Below are 19,288 nucleotides of genomic sequence, written 5' to 3'. Positions count from 1 at the left end.
GTTTTCGATTTCACTGGGTATATAATCTAAAATGTTGAAGTTGAAAGGAACCTTAGAGGTCTTCTTTTCCAGTCTCTTTATTTTACACATGAATGAACAGGCCCAAAGAGGTAAAATCACATGGTTAAGATAATACAGGCAGAAAAAGCAAAACAAGATCTGGAACCCAGCTCTCTCTTGATTCCCGGTCCCTATAACAAGAACTGCAAGTTTAATTTGCATTGTAAGAAAAATTAGGTCAGGCTCTGCAACTTCAACATTCTCATTTTGCTTTTGTGTTTCTTGGAAATAGTGTGCAGTTCGTGCAGCCACAGAAGGCAGAACTCTCGTTTTGGAAGGCTTGGAAAAGGCGGAGAGGAATGTTCTGCCTGTTTTGAACAACCTGCTGGAAAATAGGGAGATGCAGCTTGAAGATGGACGCTTCCTGATGTCTGCTGAACGTTACGACAAACTTCTCCAAGTAAGAGAAGAAAAATCGGCTGCCTTATCTTTTTTTTTTTTTTTTTTTTTTGAGACAGAGTGTCACTTTGTTGCCCGGGCTAGAGTGAGTGCCGTGGCGTCAGCCTAGCTCACAGCAACCTCAGACTCCTGGGCTTAAGCGATCCTACTGCCTCAGCCTCCCGAGTAGCTGGGACTACAGGCATGAGCCACCATGCCCAGCTAATTTTTTTGTATATATATTTTTAGTTGGCCAGATAATTTCTTTCTATTTTTGGTAGAGACGGGGTCTCACTCTTGCTCAGGCTGGTCTCGAACTCCTGACCTTGAGCGATCCACCCGCCTCGGCCTCCCAGAGCTAGGATTACAGGCGTGAGCCACCGCGCCCGGCCTGCCTTATCTTTGATTTCAAGCTGTGGGTAGTACCATTTTGTTGTGTAAGACATGGTTCTCCCGGAATCAGGACAGATGTTCAGAAGGCCCTTATCTTTGTAAAATTGCTGACACAAAGTCATGAGTTTGGAGTTTTACAAGGCTTTTGTGTTTTCAGACAATGTCCAAACACTTCCCAGATTTTTACTATCTTTTTTGGTCAGTCTAATAACTATTCTCTCTTTCCCACTTTTTTTCCTTTTGTCTTTCTTCTTATCTCCTTCTTGTCCCCTTCTCTTCCTTTTCTCAACAACTATTTACTAAAAGCCTAATGACTTCTAAACAGCGCTAGGCGCCAGTGATACAAACTGAATAAAGTTCAGTTCTTAACCTCAGAAAACTTAAAGTCCAGTAGGTATTGACAGAAATGAATAAAATATTTAAAAGATACACTGATGATCCACACCACCAGCATCTTATGCCTGCATTGTTGTAAGAACCTTCTAATTGTACTTCCTGTTTCTATCTTTGCTCCCCAACACTGTTATCAACACAGGAGTCAATGATTGTTTTAAGATATGCCTTAGGTTGGGACACTCCTATACACTTCCTGTTTCTATCTTTTACTCCACTCTAGCTACTCTACCTTAAACATACTAGGTGGGCATTCTACCTTCTCGTCTTTGCACAGGTACTTCCCTTTTCCTGGAACCATTTTCTCCCAGATATCTGCTTGGCTTCTCCTGTCTGTACCTTCTTCAAGTCTTTGCTCAAATGTTACATTATCAAGAAAGCCTGTTCTGACCCTCCTATTTAAAATTGCTGTCTGCCCTTTGCCTCTGTACTCTCTTATCCTGCTCTATTTTTTTCCATGTTGTCTTCTAACATCTTATTTAATTATATTTTTAGTGTATTGTCTGCCTTCCTTTACTACAATATAAGTTTCACAAGGGAAGGGATTTGGGTCACTGAAGTTATCTCAAGCTCCTAGAACAATGCCTGGCGCATGATAGGTACTCAGTTAACTATTTATTGAATGAATGAATAAGTGCAATGAAATGATGAAATGCTGTGATACATGTGCATATAAAGAAGGCAGCAACTAGGGAATGTGGAGCTCTTCAGAGGGTTGGGAGAGGGGGTAATGTAATATCACAGATGACCAGAAGACAGTTAGCCCTTGTTGATTTAGCTCAAGCTGCGCCACTCTGGGAGCTCTTTGCAGCTGACCCAGCCTTCTGTGACTGATGCTCTGCCTCTACATCCTAGAACCTACAGTCTCACTCACACCTGTTCTGTACTGATACAAATGTGCTAATCTTACTCGGTTTATTAGTTCATTGCAGATTGCTCAGGAGCAGGATCTGTGTCTTATACTTCTTGATCTTGCTCCCAAGGTGCTAACACAAGCCCAGAACATACGAGGCCCTAAATAATAGATGTTGACGTCAGAGGGTCTGGTTGAGTTGATGCGCCATGGCTGGCAGGGCCAGGAGCATCTTTTTCTGATTCCTGCTGTATGAGTCTGTTTCTCTGTAACTCATCTTGCAACCCTTTTAGCAGTGTGTTTCTTTACTGTTTATGGTAGTTTCTAGATGGTATTTTTATTGTGCAGTATAAATCATTTTCTTCTGGCTCTATCTATAGATCATCCCATTCTAAGATAATTAAAAGGAGATAATGTAGGATTTTAACCAATAAGAGAAAGTTAAATTCATTTATTCATATTGTTATGGTTAATTTGCTGAAATGAAAGCTATTTTTATTTATTTTTAAAAGTAGGTGGATATTATGCAGAACATTTTCTCTTTAGATACTTTCTAATTGCAATGAACTGTTTGTTTCTAGAGATTATATTAGTATTCACCATTTCTAATAAATGACTTGGAAAAAAATACGCAGAATATGGAATCATTTTTTTAAAAGTATAGAAGTTACTTCACAACAAAAATTTGATATATTCTTTATTTTTATAGTGGAATTCTTTGCAAAGTTATTGAGTGTATTACTTTAGAAAGGAATTCAGGATATGGGGGTCAAAAGGATTTTAGTACATAAGAAATTGCTTATTATTATTGAGAAGAATCTACTATGTTTTTTTCCCCAAAGTAAATATCAGAATAAATACATGTTTGTTGGTAAATGTTATTTCTGTATTCGTAGAATCTGTCCCATGAGAACTTCAGAGAATAGAGACAAGATCCCTTCACAAAACACTACCATTTTAAGATAATTTCTATGGTAAAAAGATTCCAACACTGTAATTTAAGTCCCACTTATTTCTAGCTAAATTCAATATTTTAAATTTTAATATCTCAAAAATGTTATTGGTTTCATAGCAGTGATTATAGTAGAATTTTGTTATTATGGAAACAGATACAATCAGTTTGTATGAACTTTATATTCTGATTATCATTTTTGGGTAAATGAAAAATAGAAATATTTAGCTTTCTGAAGATTGTACTCTTGGTTTTTCAGACAGGGCTAGATCTAAACTTTCATTTTCTAGTGTATGTGAGGTAGTGTCATGGTGTCAGTCTGTGAATTAAATGTATGATTTGTGATTTTGGTTCATACCAAAATATGATTGAAATAATTGTTTATTATTTTTAAAATTTATGCAGTCAACAAACATTTGCCCTATCATGTTTTAGAGGTAAAAAGTCCTCTCAAGAGTTTGGATCTAGCATGAGACAGTCATGTTTAGAAGTAAATGCACAAATGTATAATGATAGAAGCTTGCAGAGGATACAATGAAGGGTACAAAAGTGAGTCTAATAAGGGAGGGGTTCAGAAAAGGGCTCATTTTTATGAAGGTGTTTGTGCTGAAGTTTGAATGACACTTGTGTTTATTCTGTGCAAAGTGGAAAGGGTGTTCCAAGCAGAAGGAGCAATGTTGGTATAGCAGCATCATGTGTTTGGATGGCTGAAGTCATGAGATAGGTTGGAGCACAGGGTCATGGAAGACGGATCAAGGGAATGGGTGTGTACTGGTTGCTGAGACAGGGAGAGTCAAGTAGGACTCCTGCCAGGAAAGGCCATGAGTGCCACATTAAGAGTTTCTACATTACATGGGCTATGACCTCTGAAGATCGTGGCATTTAACATGTGCCTGCTATGGGCCAGTTGCTTTCACATATATTCTCACATTTAGTTTTCATAGCAGTCGTAATAATGTAGGTGGTGATATTTCCACTTTCTAAATGAGAAGGCTTGAGGCTCCAAAGGTATAATAACATGCCCTTGGTCATTTAGAGTGTGCCTCAAGCAATTGAGCCAGCATTTCTGACTCCAAAACCTATACTGCTGCTGTTCTCTCGGCTCCACCATATACTGGTTGGAGGATCATGGGCAAATTATATGAGTCCTTTGAACTTAAGTTTGTTCATTCATATTAAAAGGAGATTAGGTGTCTATTTGGATTCTGGTGAAAGTTAAATGAGAAAAATCCATGGAATGTTCTTATCATGTAGTAAGTTTTCATAACGTGTTGGTTATTACATAGTTAATAATGTGCCTTGCTAGAAATATACCCACAAACATAATTACCTATTTAAGGTCCATGGGCAATCCACTCTGCTGGTGATCTGCCCCTCTAGGACCACCATTTTTTTTTTTTTTTTTTTTACAACCTCTAGTGGTAAAAAATCCTGCTGTGGAGGGCACTATCCAAGGTAGTGGAGATACTCTAGTTGTGTATTTTCCTTACTTTTCTGACTCTATTCCTCTGTGTTACTGACTAGCACTTGGAGATCTGACCCAGGTCTCCTTTGTTCCGTGGGGAGTTAGCTGCTTTTCCTTTCAAACACCATTCTTCATGTACTGAGCCTATCCCGACATCCTGATCCCGATTTCCTTTGCTCTCTTCCTTGACAGTTTGGTTCTGAGAATGTTCTCAAATAGTTCTCTCAACAGTGAGGGCCTAATTTCCTTGGCCTGGCAGCTCTTTCAGTTGTAATCTGTATCATTTATGCCATAGTTTTTTTGGGTCTCTGACTTTTATAGGATCATACCAAAACAGAGTTGGATGCTTGGAAGATTGTCCGAGTCAGTGAAGATTTCCGAGTGATCGCCTTGGGATTGCCAGTGCCGAAGTATTCTGGGAATCCATTAGACCCCCCTCTCCGTTCTCGATTTCAAGCCAGAGATATTTATTATCTACCCTTCAAGGTAAGTATGACCAAGGATAATCAATTTTTTTTAAGTAGTTTTTCTATTTATAGCAAGAAATTCAATTCCATAAAAATGTTACTATACTTTTAGATATCCTCCTCAGAAGTTAATGGAAAGAAAAAAAAAATAGAGGGTAAAGAAAATCTCTGGAAACTAGGAGAAAAATTATTGTGCTGTTATTTGTCTGAAGGATTTTTTTTAAAGGCTGACTTTTCTTTTAGAAAATGAAATGTATCAAGAAATGATTTTTTGCTATTAACTACTTAATGTCTGCTTGATTTCAAAGGTTAGATTGTGTCTATAAAACATTTACATTTAATCAGTTACAATTCTTATTAATTGATTTGATGTGTTTCTGTGTTATTTTAGGACCAACTTAAACTATTATATTCAGTTGGAGCTAATGTTTCTGCTGAGAAGTAAGTATATTTTTATAAATTTCTGGACATTTAACATTGAATTTATTTTGCCTGTTCATTGATTCATTATTCAACAACTATTCTTTGAAGAATTTTTCAGTGTTAGGAGATTTAGTTAAGTGCTGGTGATAAAATTAATAAGCTATCATCTTTTATGGCAAAAAACTCAACATCTAGTAGAGTTGAGAGATTTCTGAATAGCTTAGTTAAACATAGTATAATAAATGCCATAATTTTAAAATATTGGGGCTATTGGTGGTTGAGACTTTGTAAGGGTTTCACAAAGGCATTGGTGTTTGCAATGGGTCCAAAAGAATGGGTAGGCTTTTGCCAGATAGAAAATGGATCAAAGAATTCTAAGAGATTTTTTTTTAAACCGTGGGATATGAGAGTTTATGCCTTGTTCTTAGGGCTATAAAAAGCTCCTGGTGGCTAGAGTTTAAGTTTGGGATTGAGAAAGGTGGGAGATGAGGCTGGCAGGGCAGATTTGGGCGAGGTTGTGAAAAACCTCACATATTGTGATGGATATAAGAAATATATCCATGTATCTAATCAGCATCTGACTTTTAAATGAAATGTTATGATATAGAGCCATTGTTCTTTGAGAAGAGTACGGATCATCTTTTTAGATCAATTAAACTGGCCCAGCTATTTTACATTTAACAGACTTACCCATTTTGTTTTTTAAAAACTATTAAAATAAAATTTAATATCATTTTTTCCCCCTAGAGTTTCTCAGCTCTTGTCCTTTGCCACGACTCTCTGTTCCCAAGAATCATCTACTCTTGGACTTCCAGATTTTCCTTTAGATAGTTTACCAGATGCAGTTCAAATCCTGGTATGTATAAAATAAATTAATAACTGATATGCCCAAATGTAGCAAAAGGAAATTTGAAAGTTATTTATTGGATATTAATCACTTCAGTTTGCCTTGTCACATTGCTATATAAATATTGCAAGGCCTGAGATTAATTTGTGGTACAGTGCAATAAACTGTACAGAGACCAAAGACATGTTCTGAGCCCCTAAAGAACCTTGTAGCTTGGAGTAGGAGGTAGACATGCAATCTCAGTAAAAGTTCCACAGAGGGAAGGAAGACTTCAGTCTAATCAAGTAAGAGGTGTGCTGCAGGGTGAGTTAGGCCTCAGAGCTGTCCCAGCCTGAGGCGGGGGACCTGGGGCTTTCATGCTCTAGCACCTATCACTGGGTTATGGTCATCTTCGGGGACACAAATTCCCAGGCACTAGTGGCTCTCCCAGCACATAAGCAAAGCTGGCTCCTAGAGCCCAAGGGCAATATTTTTAAAAAGTCCTGCAGCACCTGGCTGCTGGGAAGGGGGAGCCGAGAGGCACACATAAAGAATATAAACAGATCTGAGAGAACTTGGTAGGATAGAGACATTGTCCACTATAGTTTCACAATGGGCATGGCAGGTGTGTCTGGAGTGATTGAAAGGCCCTCCAGGCAGAGGGCAAAGCATGGACAAAGGTGTTCAATCACAAAAGAACCTGGTATGTTTGGAGAATGGGAGTATGTTTTATCGCTAGAACAAGTGTGTGTGGTGGAGGGAGAGGTTAGAACCCTGTTGTGAAATGTTTTTCATGGTGAGTGAAGATGCCTGAATTTTATGATGTGGGAGAAGTGGCTAATCAGACGTTATGAAGTAGGTGGGGTATGAAGTAATCAGATTTATGTTTGAGGACGACACCCTTGCTGACAGTGAGGAGGGCTGGAGAGAACCTGGATGCATAGGAAACAAATAGGCTGTTGTAAGACTCAGTGAGACCCTGCTTCGGAGGGCAGCATCCAAGGTAGTGGAGATACTGTCTTAGGGAAGAGATGTTTATTTTCAAATACTTACTTGTGTGTGTTTGTTCATTCGTTTATTTATATTTCCTGTGAGTTAGGGAGTTAGGTATTGTTTACATTGTTCTATACATCCCGGATGGCATTTCTTCTCCTGTTTATCAAATCTTGTACTTTTTATTGCTTTTGCTTAGAACTTTTTATTCTGAAAATTCTCAAATCTAAAAAAAGTTCAAAAATAGTAAAATAAACACCCATAATCCCTTCACCTGGGATCAGCCATTGTTAATATATTGCCACATTTGCTTGCCTTCACTCTCTCCTTTTCTTTTCTTTTTTTCCTGCACCATTTAAAAGTAAATTGCAGTCATTACTCTTAAATACTTCAGTATGTAACTTCAAAGAATTAGGACATTCTTCTGTAAAACAAGAACACCGTTATCATACTCTGTACCATATTAATAGGAAGTCTATAATAGCATCTATAGTTCATACTGAAATTTCCTTAATTGTTTCTGTCAATAAACTTTAAAGTGGGGCGAACAGAACTGAGAGTGCAATTTGATTTCGGGGAAGGATTTGAGGATAACAAACACTTTCTAAATTTAGTGAGGTGAATGTGGATGAGATAAACTCTAATTAGGAATGAAGAAGGATGAGGTACTTTGGAATGAATAGGGTAGGGAATTGTGTTCGGTTTCAAGTGGGAGTCTATGGGATACTCATATAATCATGTGTAATAGAAAATTGAGAGTTCAGATCTATAGCTTAAGAAAGAGGTCAGGACTAGACATAGAAGCATGGGAGCCATCAACACAGACGACAGATGAAAGATGGGAGTGGGTAAGCTTAGCCGGGAAAGGGGTATGGGACAGGAAGAGAAGAGGAAATAATGAATATTTGCTTTTGTAGACTTCTAGAACATACCAGAAACCTATTGGTTATTTTTATAAGGCAATTTTAATGTCATGTACATTTCGGATAAATTTTCTGTGGTTATTTTAGATGTTGCTCATTCCTATATATTTTTGCTCCTAAATAGGATTCCTTTCCTATGATGTCAATCAAGCATGCAATCCAGTGGCTTTATCCATACACTATTTTACTGGGGCATGAAGGGAAGATGGCTGTGGAAGGTGTTTTAAAAGTAAGTATCTGTTTCCTTTTCTTTCCTTTTCCCATTTTCCTTCCCCTTGCCTTCTCTTCCCTTCTTTTCCAGGAGTGGAGGGATTGGCATGCCAGTAACGAGAAAGCACTGATGGGAAGGAAGTAAGCATTGAGAGGCTGGCATGGTTGGGAGATTGGTTACATAGAACAAAGAAGTTGTTGAGGATAATAAGAGCTATGTTTCTCACTATTGGAGAAGGGATTTGTAAACATGGACAGAGGGGAGGCAAAGAAGAACCCTTGGTGTTGGATTGGAATTGGCAATGTCATTATGAATCATGTTTTCTTTTTCAATATACATGAACGGGCAGATATTGTAGTAGATATAGATAGTATATGTGTATACACATACATATTTTCTAGGTGTACCCTGAGAAAGCCTAAAAACTATGATGTCCAAATAGCAATGATCAGACCAAGTGCCTGGACTTTGATTTGCAAACACCATGCTCTCCTAAAAGGAATGAGGACTCCTTGGAAGTAAGGCTGACTCAAGGATCAGGCCAGGGAACACACCAGATGAGCCTGAACCATCTTATTGTGCCAGAAAATAAGGAAATGTTTAACAAATGATGTTATCATATCAAAATGTCAGAGGAGCCAACTTGATGGCTGAAACCTGGGACAACTTGAACATAAAAATAAATAATGATTGTAATTGATTATAACCCATTGCATAAACTAGGAATCCATAAGTCCATACTGATATAAATGAATAAAAACATGGGGGAGAATGAAAAATCTCTTCCTTAGTGTGAAATGCTTGCTAATAAATGTAGAAGGAATTCTGTAAGTAGAATTATATAAGTAGGTCATCCATTTGGTAACCATCAGTGGTGGTTGATTTAGGCAGGTGTCATCAAAGAATGTTAAAGCTGGCAGATGGAGCTTCCATGAGGAACAGGATATTAGCGTAATCTATGATTATCTCCCCTCCAAATACTCAGTTGACCACAAAACAGGAAAGTGATATTTTACAATAAACACCGACTTGATGAGGTGGGACAAATCAGCATTGTATGCCTCCGAGTCTTGTGCTGAGAAGAGTATCATTTCTGGGGAATTTGTGCTGAGAATTTATGCCATGAATTTGGCCACAAGGAAATATTGTATAGACCTAGGTTGAGGACCATCCTACAGAACAATAGGCTTATATTCTTTAAAATCACTCAGTCAATGACAAGTGAGGAAAATCTGAAGAAATGTTCCAAGTTGAAGGAGATGGAAGAAATATGATAGCTAAATGCATCATATGTTCCTGCATTGGATCCTGGACCAGATGGGAACAAATGACATTGTTGGCACAGTTGGTAAAACTTGAATTAGTCTGTAGATTGGAAAGTAGTGTTGTATTAAATTGATTTCCTGATTTGGAGGCTTATATGGTGATGACATTGGCTAGAGTTCTTGTTTTCAGGAAATACAAACTGGAATGTTTAGGGGTATAGGGGCATCATATCTGTAGCCTGCTTTTAAAGTGGTCAGAAAAAGATCAATGATAAAATGTGTTTGTGGGTGGGTGGGGAATAGGAGGGAGAGAAAAAATGTGCTAAAATGTTAACTGTTGTGACATGTAGATGAAGGCGAAATAGTACAATTTATACTTTGTACAAATATATCCTGCAACTTCCCTATAAATTTGAAATTATTTCAAAATCAAAAATTTTAAACAGTAAATATCCAATATAGCTCATTTAAAAATAAAAATTTTAAAAGCAAATAAGCAATGTAATATTAAGTTAAAATTTATCTGTCTATAACTTAAATTATTGACTTGAAAAGCAAGTATGCTTTATAAAACTGTGGAAATTGCCGTAAGAGCTATCGTTTAAACCAATGAAATTCTCACTTTTTTGTCGTAAGTGCCTTATAATACATGGCCACGATTTTCTTTTAAAATACATACAGCATAATTTCCTCATTGTATGGTTAACAGTGTGTTTTCTAAAAGGCCAGTCATACTATGTGGTGTTTTAAAACTACGTATTTAAAAGTGTTAACCCTTGGTAGAGATTAATTGGCTCACCCAAATTAGTTCCTTTTTATGAAAGGCAGTTTTTGTTTTTCTTTTACAGTTTGGTTCGAAGTACAGATTTCTAAGAAGTAGGTAGAATGAGAACACTAAACCGTTGCGCTTTATTTAAAGGACCTTCATTTTCTGCAGGCCAGGATTTGACAGCTTAAGCGTATGGAATGATATTTGTTTCTCCCTTATACTAAAATCTATACAGAGTCTTTGGGAGTACAGAAGTACTCTCTGTGAATCGATTAATAGTGAGAAGAACTCAGAAGAGTAGAACATTAGATTCTAATTATCTCAGTCTGATTATTTCTAGATCATTTAGCCAAAGAGCCCAAAGAAACAATATTTTCATTGACTGGCAATGTGAAAAATAATAATAATAAATGTAGTAAAAATTTGTTTCTCATACATAATGAAAAGTGTAGTTAGGGACAGAATCTAAAAGAAAAATGTAAAGAAACAAGGGAAAAATAATGGTCAATAATGACCATGTATAAGAGACCGCAGAGAATAGAAGCAGGAAATAGCAGCCACTGATGAAAGAGGAGGTCTTCTCCGTGTGTGGGTATGGGGAGAGGTAGGAACAGTAGCAGGAAAGGAAAGAAGAAGAGGAGGAAGAACAGGGAAGATATTAAGCACTATTTTGAAATGGGGAAATTAATTCATAGTGTCAAGGAATTAGGAAGCTACCATCTTCTTAGAACTAAAAGTTATCTTTGATTTAGTCAACATCTGGGCTATATTTGCGTTGGTTGTTGAAGTAGGATACTTAGTATTTAAGATCAAAGGCTGTGATTCCAGATGAGCTTCTTCAGTGCACCTCAGCACAATGTGCAGTGCCTTGGGAACAAGGGCACATACTCGGGGAGGAAAAAACTGATAAAAGGAAACAATGTAAAGTGTGGTTTTTTTTTGGTGACACAACTGAGAGAAGATATTCAGTGTCTAGATAAGTCAGTTATGAGCAAAGGTCTTTACAAAGAAACTTTGATGTGTTTCTGGTTTTCAACTTTAAAATTAATCATACAAATTATATAAACTTATACAATACCTTTAAAGAGTTGTATTTTCTGAACAAAGTAGCTAGTGTTGCTTCATTTTCTTGGCCTTTATTTTGACCTTCATAATTAAGGAGAACATAGAAAAATCAGTTTATATTATCAACAGAAATTATTTTAAATTTGATTGTAGAGCTTTTAAAAAAGGTAAAAGCAATTGATATTACTTAGATAAGAAAGAGTGTGGCTAACTTCTTAATTATATAAAGAGCTCATTAGAACAGTTCTAACTCAGTAGATAGTGAAGTGGGAGGGCTTAGGTTTATTTGTCTGAACCTAATGAAAAACTCTCTTTTTGTGAAATCATTACACACTGATATATACAAGCCTGTCAGAATCTTAAACATCTTTCCTTAAGAGTGGAACAGTCTACTCATTGGTATAATTCTTTGTGATCTATTCTGGGGCAGTCTTTGTGGCTGGTTTGTTATTCTAAGTTTCTACATTTTCCTCAAAGCATTATCTTAAGCTGATGTTTATAGATGAACAAAATATCATATATCCTCCAAAAATAATTTTGAATAAGAGAGGTGAAAATTAAGGAAATATTGTTGAATTTGGAAAAAAATGTTTAAGAAATAGAAGTATCTATTATAATAGCAAATTAAGAAGGTTATATATATGCATATGGGAACTTTGATAAATGATAATTATTTTCTCTCCTAGATTGTCATAGAAATTAGTGAATAGTTGTATTTGAATTAGATATCTATTTGACTTTTAGTGTAATCACTTGATTAGACTGTCTTTTTAAGGAAAAATTATTACTCACAGAAAATGCTGTCAGCTAAAATTCAGAACACCTTTTTTTCTGAACAAGCTATAAAAATGGCTGGAATGACTTTCATTCCCCAGATGGTACTCATCATGTGATGTTCATTCTCTAAAAACATGTTTCTGTAGTCATAAAATCACTTCTAGTTTTTAGTTAAGGATGTCTTAAATAAAATATTCTCATTCTGAATCTTCTGTACTTTGAGAATGGTATGCTTTGTCACAGTTTAGTAACAAATACATCCAGGCTTCTAGTAGCATGCCTTGGCTCTTGGGCCTGTTAAATTAGTAAGTTCCATTGATGATTTAGAAAGGATATGCTGCCACTTATCCATTGATAATATAATCTGAGCCAGAGTTTTTGCTAAGAAAGCTGGAAGCATCTTGCATTTAGTGTTTTCATTCAGTTTAACAAACATTAATTGAGCATTCATTATTTGGCAAGTGATGACATGCATGCAGAAATGTAGGGATACAGAAATGGATACAGTCTGATCTCTACTTTAGAGGAACCTACAGTCAATGTCTGAGGAGCATCAGACGTTCTAATAAATAACGATTTTAGTATAATGATTTTATAGCAGTCTAGCATAATGGTGAATTGCTATGGTCAAAGCAATAACGACCTAGAATAGGTCAGTGAAATAGGAATTAAGTGGATATGAGAAATGTTTCAGAGGTGGGATGACAGATGTTACTAGCTGATGAAATATAAGGTGAGTTGGGAGGCTATGAGAAAAAGTGAGAAATCAAGAATTTCCATGAATCCTAGCTTGGGCAAGTGAGTAAATAGAGATTCTGTTAACTAGCATGAGAAAGTGGAGAGAAGGAACACATTTGGGGTAGGGGCTAAATAATTCCATACAGCGGGATCCTTTTGAATTTGAGGTTTCTCATTTTGTCTAGCAGACTTGAATATATGGATCTAGTTCTAGAGGTATTTTGATATTAAAGACGAATACTTGGGGAGTCATTAATGTACAGATATTAGCTGAATTTGTGGGGATGGATGAAAGAACCTAATGGGAGTAAGTATAATTTGAAGAAAAACTGGCTAAAGACTGAACATTTAAGGATTGGATAGTGGGAAAGACCTTCAAATTAGGCAGAAGAGCAGTTAGAGAGATAGAAGTAGAATAACAGAGAATATTCTAATGGAGCATTGGGAACAACTGTTTCAAGGGTAAAGCAGTAGAAGTCTCCAGGAGGCCCTGCAAGGCGGGTGAGCTCCGGATACAGCACTACCAGCCCATGGCCTCCAGGATTCGAACTCCTGTGGAACACGCTGGCAACACGTTCCTGATTGCCCTCTACCGCAGCCACATTCCTGACAGGCAGTGGGTCGGAAGCACTGGTGGCCGTGGGCCATGTCATTGGAAGCGAAGCAGAGCATGATCCGGTACCTGGAGATCGAGGTGGAGAACCACTACTGGCTGAGTGTGCCGCCTACCTGACGGCTGAGCAGGAGTACCACGCGGTATGCAGGGCGAAGGCCTTTGAGGCCATCAAGGTGGCTGGCACTTCCAAGTCCCACCCGCATAGATTTCTTCTTGTAGCCCAGCCCAATCAACTCAATGTCACCAAAAAAAGGTCCTAACCCTGAGCCGTCACCCCTTGATTTTATAGATCATGGGGCTGCACCCGTGTTTACCTGGTCCTGGAACTGAAAAACTAGCTATGATAAAAATGCAAGACTTTGACCGGTTTTATTAAAACAAACTTGAGCATGGTGGGCTGTGTGTTGAATATCTGAGGCTCTAAACTCCCCAATACTTAAAAGTCTAATCACTTTCCTATTTTTTGTTTCTTTAGCCTGATAGGAAGATAGGGATTTCCTGAGTCACAGATGATATAAAATGTATTTTGAAAGAAAGCTGCAATAAAGCTGCAAACTATGGTGGGGAGAGGAAAGCAATAGCAACAGTTTCAAATGCTGCAGAGTCTGGTTGCATGAAGACTTTTAGATTATTCACTTAAAAAAGATTATTCATTCCATCTATCCTTCCATCCACTGAATTAGCCAGGCAATGTTGTGCTGGAGATATAGCAGTAGGCAAAACAGACAAGAGTTCCTGCCTTCATGGGGTTTATTTTTTAGTGAAGGGCAATCACCAATCAATCAGGTAAGTAAATAAGTATACAGTGTGTCAATTGAGGAATGGATGCCCTTACTGAGAAAATGACATTTGAATGAAGATCTGAAGGAGAGAAGTCCTGTGGGTAGAAAGCATTTGAGACAGAGGGAATAACCAGTGTAAAAGCCCTGAAGCAGGAGCACACCTGGAGTATTTTAGGAACAGCAAAGGACAGTATGAGGGGGCAGAGTGAGTGAAGAAGAGGTGTAAGAGATGAAGTCCGAAGGTGAGAGAGGTCAGATCACATAGGGCTCTGTAGGCCATGGAAAGGACTTCTGCTTTCAGTCTGAGTGAGATGAAGTGTTAAGAGAAGGTTTTGAGAAATGTCTCATTTGAGGGATCATTTTAACAGGCTCATTCTTGGCTGCTGAGTAGTGAATAGACTATAAAGGGTAAAAGTGAAAACAGGGAAAACCCAGTTGGTAGATTGTTGCAGTAATCCAGTTGAGCGATTATGATGTCTTTGACCGGCTGTGAGGTTGCTAAGAAGTAGTTGGATTTCAGTTATATTTTGAAGGTAGAATCAATATGATCTGCTGAAGGATTGGATATAGGGTTGAGGCAAAGAGTAAAGGATGATTTCAAGCTTTCTGAACTAAGCAACTATAATGATGAAGTTGGAGAAAGAGAATATGAGAGAAAGATCAGACCTGAGTATTGGACATATTTAATTTGAGATGCCTACTAGCTGTCCAGATGGAAATTTCAAGAGAACAGTTGTACATACAAGTCAGAAGTTCAGGAATGAGCTCTGGATTGGAAAGAGAAAATTGGGAGTCATGAACATATACATGCTTTGTAAAGTCTTGAAACTGGATGAGATTGTTTAAAGAGTGAATGTAGATAGAAAATACAAAAAGTTCACTCTTGAACTACCTTAATGTGTACTGGTCAGGAAGATGAAGACTTGCAAAAAAGACTGAGGATGAAACAATGAAATAGGAAGAAAGCTAGTTTATTTAATTTGGCAAATAGGATATTATTGGTGAACTTACTAAGATTAGCGTCAGTAGAGTGGTGAGAATGTTAGCCAAAAAATCAATCAGCTGAACAGTAAATTGGAGATGAAGAAGCTGAAATAGTGATTATATTAATGTACTACCTGAAAAATAGGTTTGGTGGTGAACAGAAGCCAAAACATGACGGGTCACTCAAGGATGATGTAGAATCAAGAAATGACTGTTTGTTTCTTGGAATGGGGGAGACAAACATTTTTATAGCTAGAAGGGACAAAAAATATGGTCTGGCTGAGGTGGAAAAGGACATTTCCAGAGCACCATTGTGCCTTGGTTTGTAATGATGGAAGAACATACTTTCCACCCAGGAATTGGAATGATGGAGTTACCATAATCTGAGATGAAGAAAGACTTCTGGTGACTTTCCATCTACTCATACTTAAAGCAGAGGTCCTTTCTACTGAGGCAGTGGGAAAAGAAGTAAGGATTGATGAAAATATCAATGATTTTGAGGTTGAAGAAAAAAGAATTTCATTTGTTTGTTTATTTAACAAACCTTTACTGACCATTGACTGTGTCCTATGTGTGAGTCTAGGTTTGGGAGATTTGGAGTGAGTGAAATCGATACATTTGATATTGCCCTAATGGGGCTTACATTCTAGTAAGGAGTAGAGGAGTATGTTTCTGAAGGCTCCCTTCTGAGTGGAGGAGGCAGCTAGATTGTCTGCAGAGAGAGGGCTAGATGGGCTCAGATTGACTCCTGAGGAGAATAGTAATGGTTTGTATTAGTTGTTGAGGGGCTTTGTGAAAAGAGCCCAGGAAAGCAACATTTTTGTCATGTAACATGGATAGTATGGAGAATTTTATTTTCAGTGCTCAAGAACCTAGAAAAAGGTGTAAAAAATATAGAATTCTTATAGTTTCATGTCTTAGGTTTAAGTCTGTTATCCATCGTGAGTTGATTTTTGTGAGAGGTGAAAGGTGTGGATCCTGTTTCAGTCTTCTACATGTGGCTATCCAGTTTTCCCAGCACCATTTATTGAATAAGGATTCTTTTCCCCAGTGTATGTTTTTGTCTGCTTTGTCAAAGATTAGATGGCTATATGAGGGTGGTTTTTTATCTGGCTTCTCAGTTCTGTTCCATAGGTCTACATCTCTGTTCTTGTGCCAGTATCATACTGTTTTAATTAATATAGCCTTGTAGTATAGTTTGAAGTCTGGTAAATTGATGCCTCCCATTTTATTCTTTTTGTCTAGGATTGCTTTTGCTATACAGGGTCTTCTCTGGTTCCATACGAAGCATAAAAGTATTTTTTCTATGTCTGTGAAAAATGATGTTGATATTTTAATAGGGATTGCATTGAATCTGTAGATCACTTTGGGTAGTATAGACATTTTAACAGTGTTGATTCTGCTGACCCATGAGCATGGTATGGTTTTCCACCTGTTTATGTCCTCTGCTATTTCTTTCCTCAGTGTTTCATAGTTCTCCCTGTAGAGGTCTTTTACCTCCTTAGTTAAATATATTCCTAGGTACTTTATTTTCTTTGTTGCTATTGTGAAAAGTATTGAGTCTTTGGTTTGGTTCTTAGTTTGACTGTTACTGGCGTATATGAATGCCTCTGATTTGTGTGTATTGATTTTGTATCCTGAGACTGTAAGAATTCTAGAGGAAAACATTGGAAATAACTCTTCTAGACATTGGCCTAGGCAAAGAATTTATGAGGAAGACCCCAAAGGCAATCACAGCAACAACAAAAATGAATAAATGGGACCTGATCAAATTAAAAAGCTTCTGCACAGCCAAAGAAACTGTCACAAGAGCAAACAGACAGCCTACAGAATGGGAGAAAATTTTCACATGCTACACATCTGATAAAGGGCTGATAACTAGAATCTGTTTAGAACTCAGGAAAATCAGCAAGAAAAAAATCAAACAACCCTATCAAAAAGTGGGCAAAGGACATGAACAGAAACTTTTCAAAAGAAGACAGAATAATGGCCAACAAACATAAGAAAAAATGCTCAACATCTCTAATTATTAGGGAAATGCAAATCAAAACCACAATGAGATATCACTTATCTCCAGTGAGAATGGCCTTTATCAAAAAGTCCCAAAACAATAAATGCTGGCATGAATGCAGAGAGATAGGAACATTCATACACTGCTGGTGGGACTGCAAACTAGTGCAACCTCTGTGGAAAGCAATATGGAGACACCTTAAAGAGATACAAGTAGATCTACCATTTGATCCAGCAGTCCCATTATTGGGCATCTGCCCAAAAGAACAAAAGACATTCTATAAAAAAGACATCTACACTCAAATGTTTATAGCAGCACAATTCACAATTGCAAAGATGTGGAAACAGCCCAAGTGCGCATCAATACATGAGTGGGTTAATAAAATGTGGTATATGTATACCATGAAGTACTATTCAGCTATAAGAAACAATGGTGATGTAGTACCTCTTCTATTTTCCTGGATAGAGCTGGAACCCATTCTACTAAGTGAAGTATCCCAAGAATGGAAAAATAAGCACCACATGTACTCACCACCAAATTGGTTTCACTGATCAACACCTATAGGAATAATATTTATCGGGTGTCGGGCAGATGGGAGAGGGGAGGAGGGGATGGAAATATACATACATAATGAATGCGATGCGCACCATCTGGGGGATGGACACTCTTGAAGCTCTGAATCGGTGGGGGGGAGGGGCAACATACATAACCTAAACATATGTACCCCCATAATATGCTGAAATAAAAAAATATAGATAGCCTGGTGGGACAGGATTGGGAATTGTGAAGATGAATATGGAGGCCTTATAGACCAGTACCCAGGTGATTTACATTTTATTTTAGTTAATTATAATTCACAGTCTAAATAATATAATCCTAAAGACATATATCAGAAAATGTTAGTGCTGTTTAACTAAAATTTGAGAACTCAAAGGAAATATTCATGAATATAAAGTGGTAAGTTAAATAAGCTACGATTTTCTATTTCTTGCTAATATGTAACCTGAGGTAATTAATGTCTATTAGAATTCTGAATTACCTTTCTGATCAACAGTCCTCTAAATTTCTTATGCCAGCAAATAATAATTCAGTTTTCAACTTGAGTTTTTTTCTTTTTCTTTTTTTACTATCTTAGTATATTCTAGCCTACTATTTTTATTCTATTGAAATATTTTAGCTTGAATTATTTATAAGGATATAACCAGGATAGCAAGTGGTTCAGGGCATTAGTGTTTATTTTTAGAATATGAGTGCTCTGACATGAATCCTATATCAAGCTGGATCAACATTACCATAGCTAGGGTAAAAACATATCTTTAAGCTCATTTATTTGTTCCCTAGAATTTAATGCCTCTTGGTTCTAAATTCTAATTAATTAATTACTTGGCTAAACCTTCTGTCCTATTAACTGCCCCTTATAAATAACAATGTAACACTTTTGCATGAAATTAAGGTGTCAGTAATTGTTATTTATCTACAACATGGAAGCAATTCTTGTCAAATTGTGTGATACTATAGGCATTTGCATATACAAATTACATAAAGTATAACTTTTTTTAATGGTAGCACATATACACATTTTTTCTTAGGTTTTGGGAAAGGGTTTAGTGATTGTCTTGAGCACTTATGACACCAAAAGGAAGACTTCAACTGGACTGTTATGTTTAGAATATTGAGGTTGAACATGATTTTCTTCCCCCAAAATCTGTTTTCTGGTGTTCTGTCATTCTGATGAATACAATGATCTATCCTTTCAGCTCTTTCATTATAGTGATAATGTTCCAATAACTAGGATTTTTTGGGGGGTAATTTCTGCCTATTTAATACTAAAAATGTATTCAGTTTTTCATATTGAGCATGATGTTATAAGTAGAGCATAGGACTTAATTTTCAGTTAATATTCTCATTTTTCACATACTCATCTGTGTTCTCTGTGTGCATTTT

The 19,288-nt window shown here is 37.0% G+C and overlaps 1 protein-coding gene across 1 annotated transcript in view; it reads left to right on the top strand.

Annotated features, from left to right (window-relative positions):
• The window catches only part of VWA8 (von Willebrand factor A domain containing 8), a 314,655-nt gene that overhangs the window by 46,109 nt on the left and 249,258 nt on the right, over positions 1 to 19,288 (top strand). The window contains exons 5-9 of the mRNA XM_045566813.1: positions 293 to 460; positions 4,816 to 4,980; positions 5,353 to 5,402; positions 6,132 to 6,240; positions 8,251 to 8,355. Coding sequence (XP_045422769.1) covers positions 293 to 460; positions 4,816 to 4,980; positions 5,353 to 5,402; positions 6,132 to 6,240; positions 8,251 to 8,355 — 597 coding nt within the window. The remainder of the gene's footprint in view (positions 1 to 292; positions 461 to 4,815; positions 4,981 to 5,352; positions 5,403 to 6,131; positions 6,241 to 8,250; positions 8,356 to 19,288) is intronic.

The sequence above is a fragment of the Lemur catta genome, chromosome 13, assembly GCF_020740605.2.
Source record: "Lemur catta isolate mLemCat1 chromosome 13, mLemCat1.pri, whole genome shotgun sequence".
Taxonomy (NCBI): Eukaryota; Metazoa; Chordata; class Mammalia; order Primates; family Lemuridae; genus Lemur; species Lemur catta.
The sequence above is the reverse complement of the archived record's forward strand: the minus strand, read 5'-3'. Positions and strand labels throughout refer to the sequence as shown.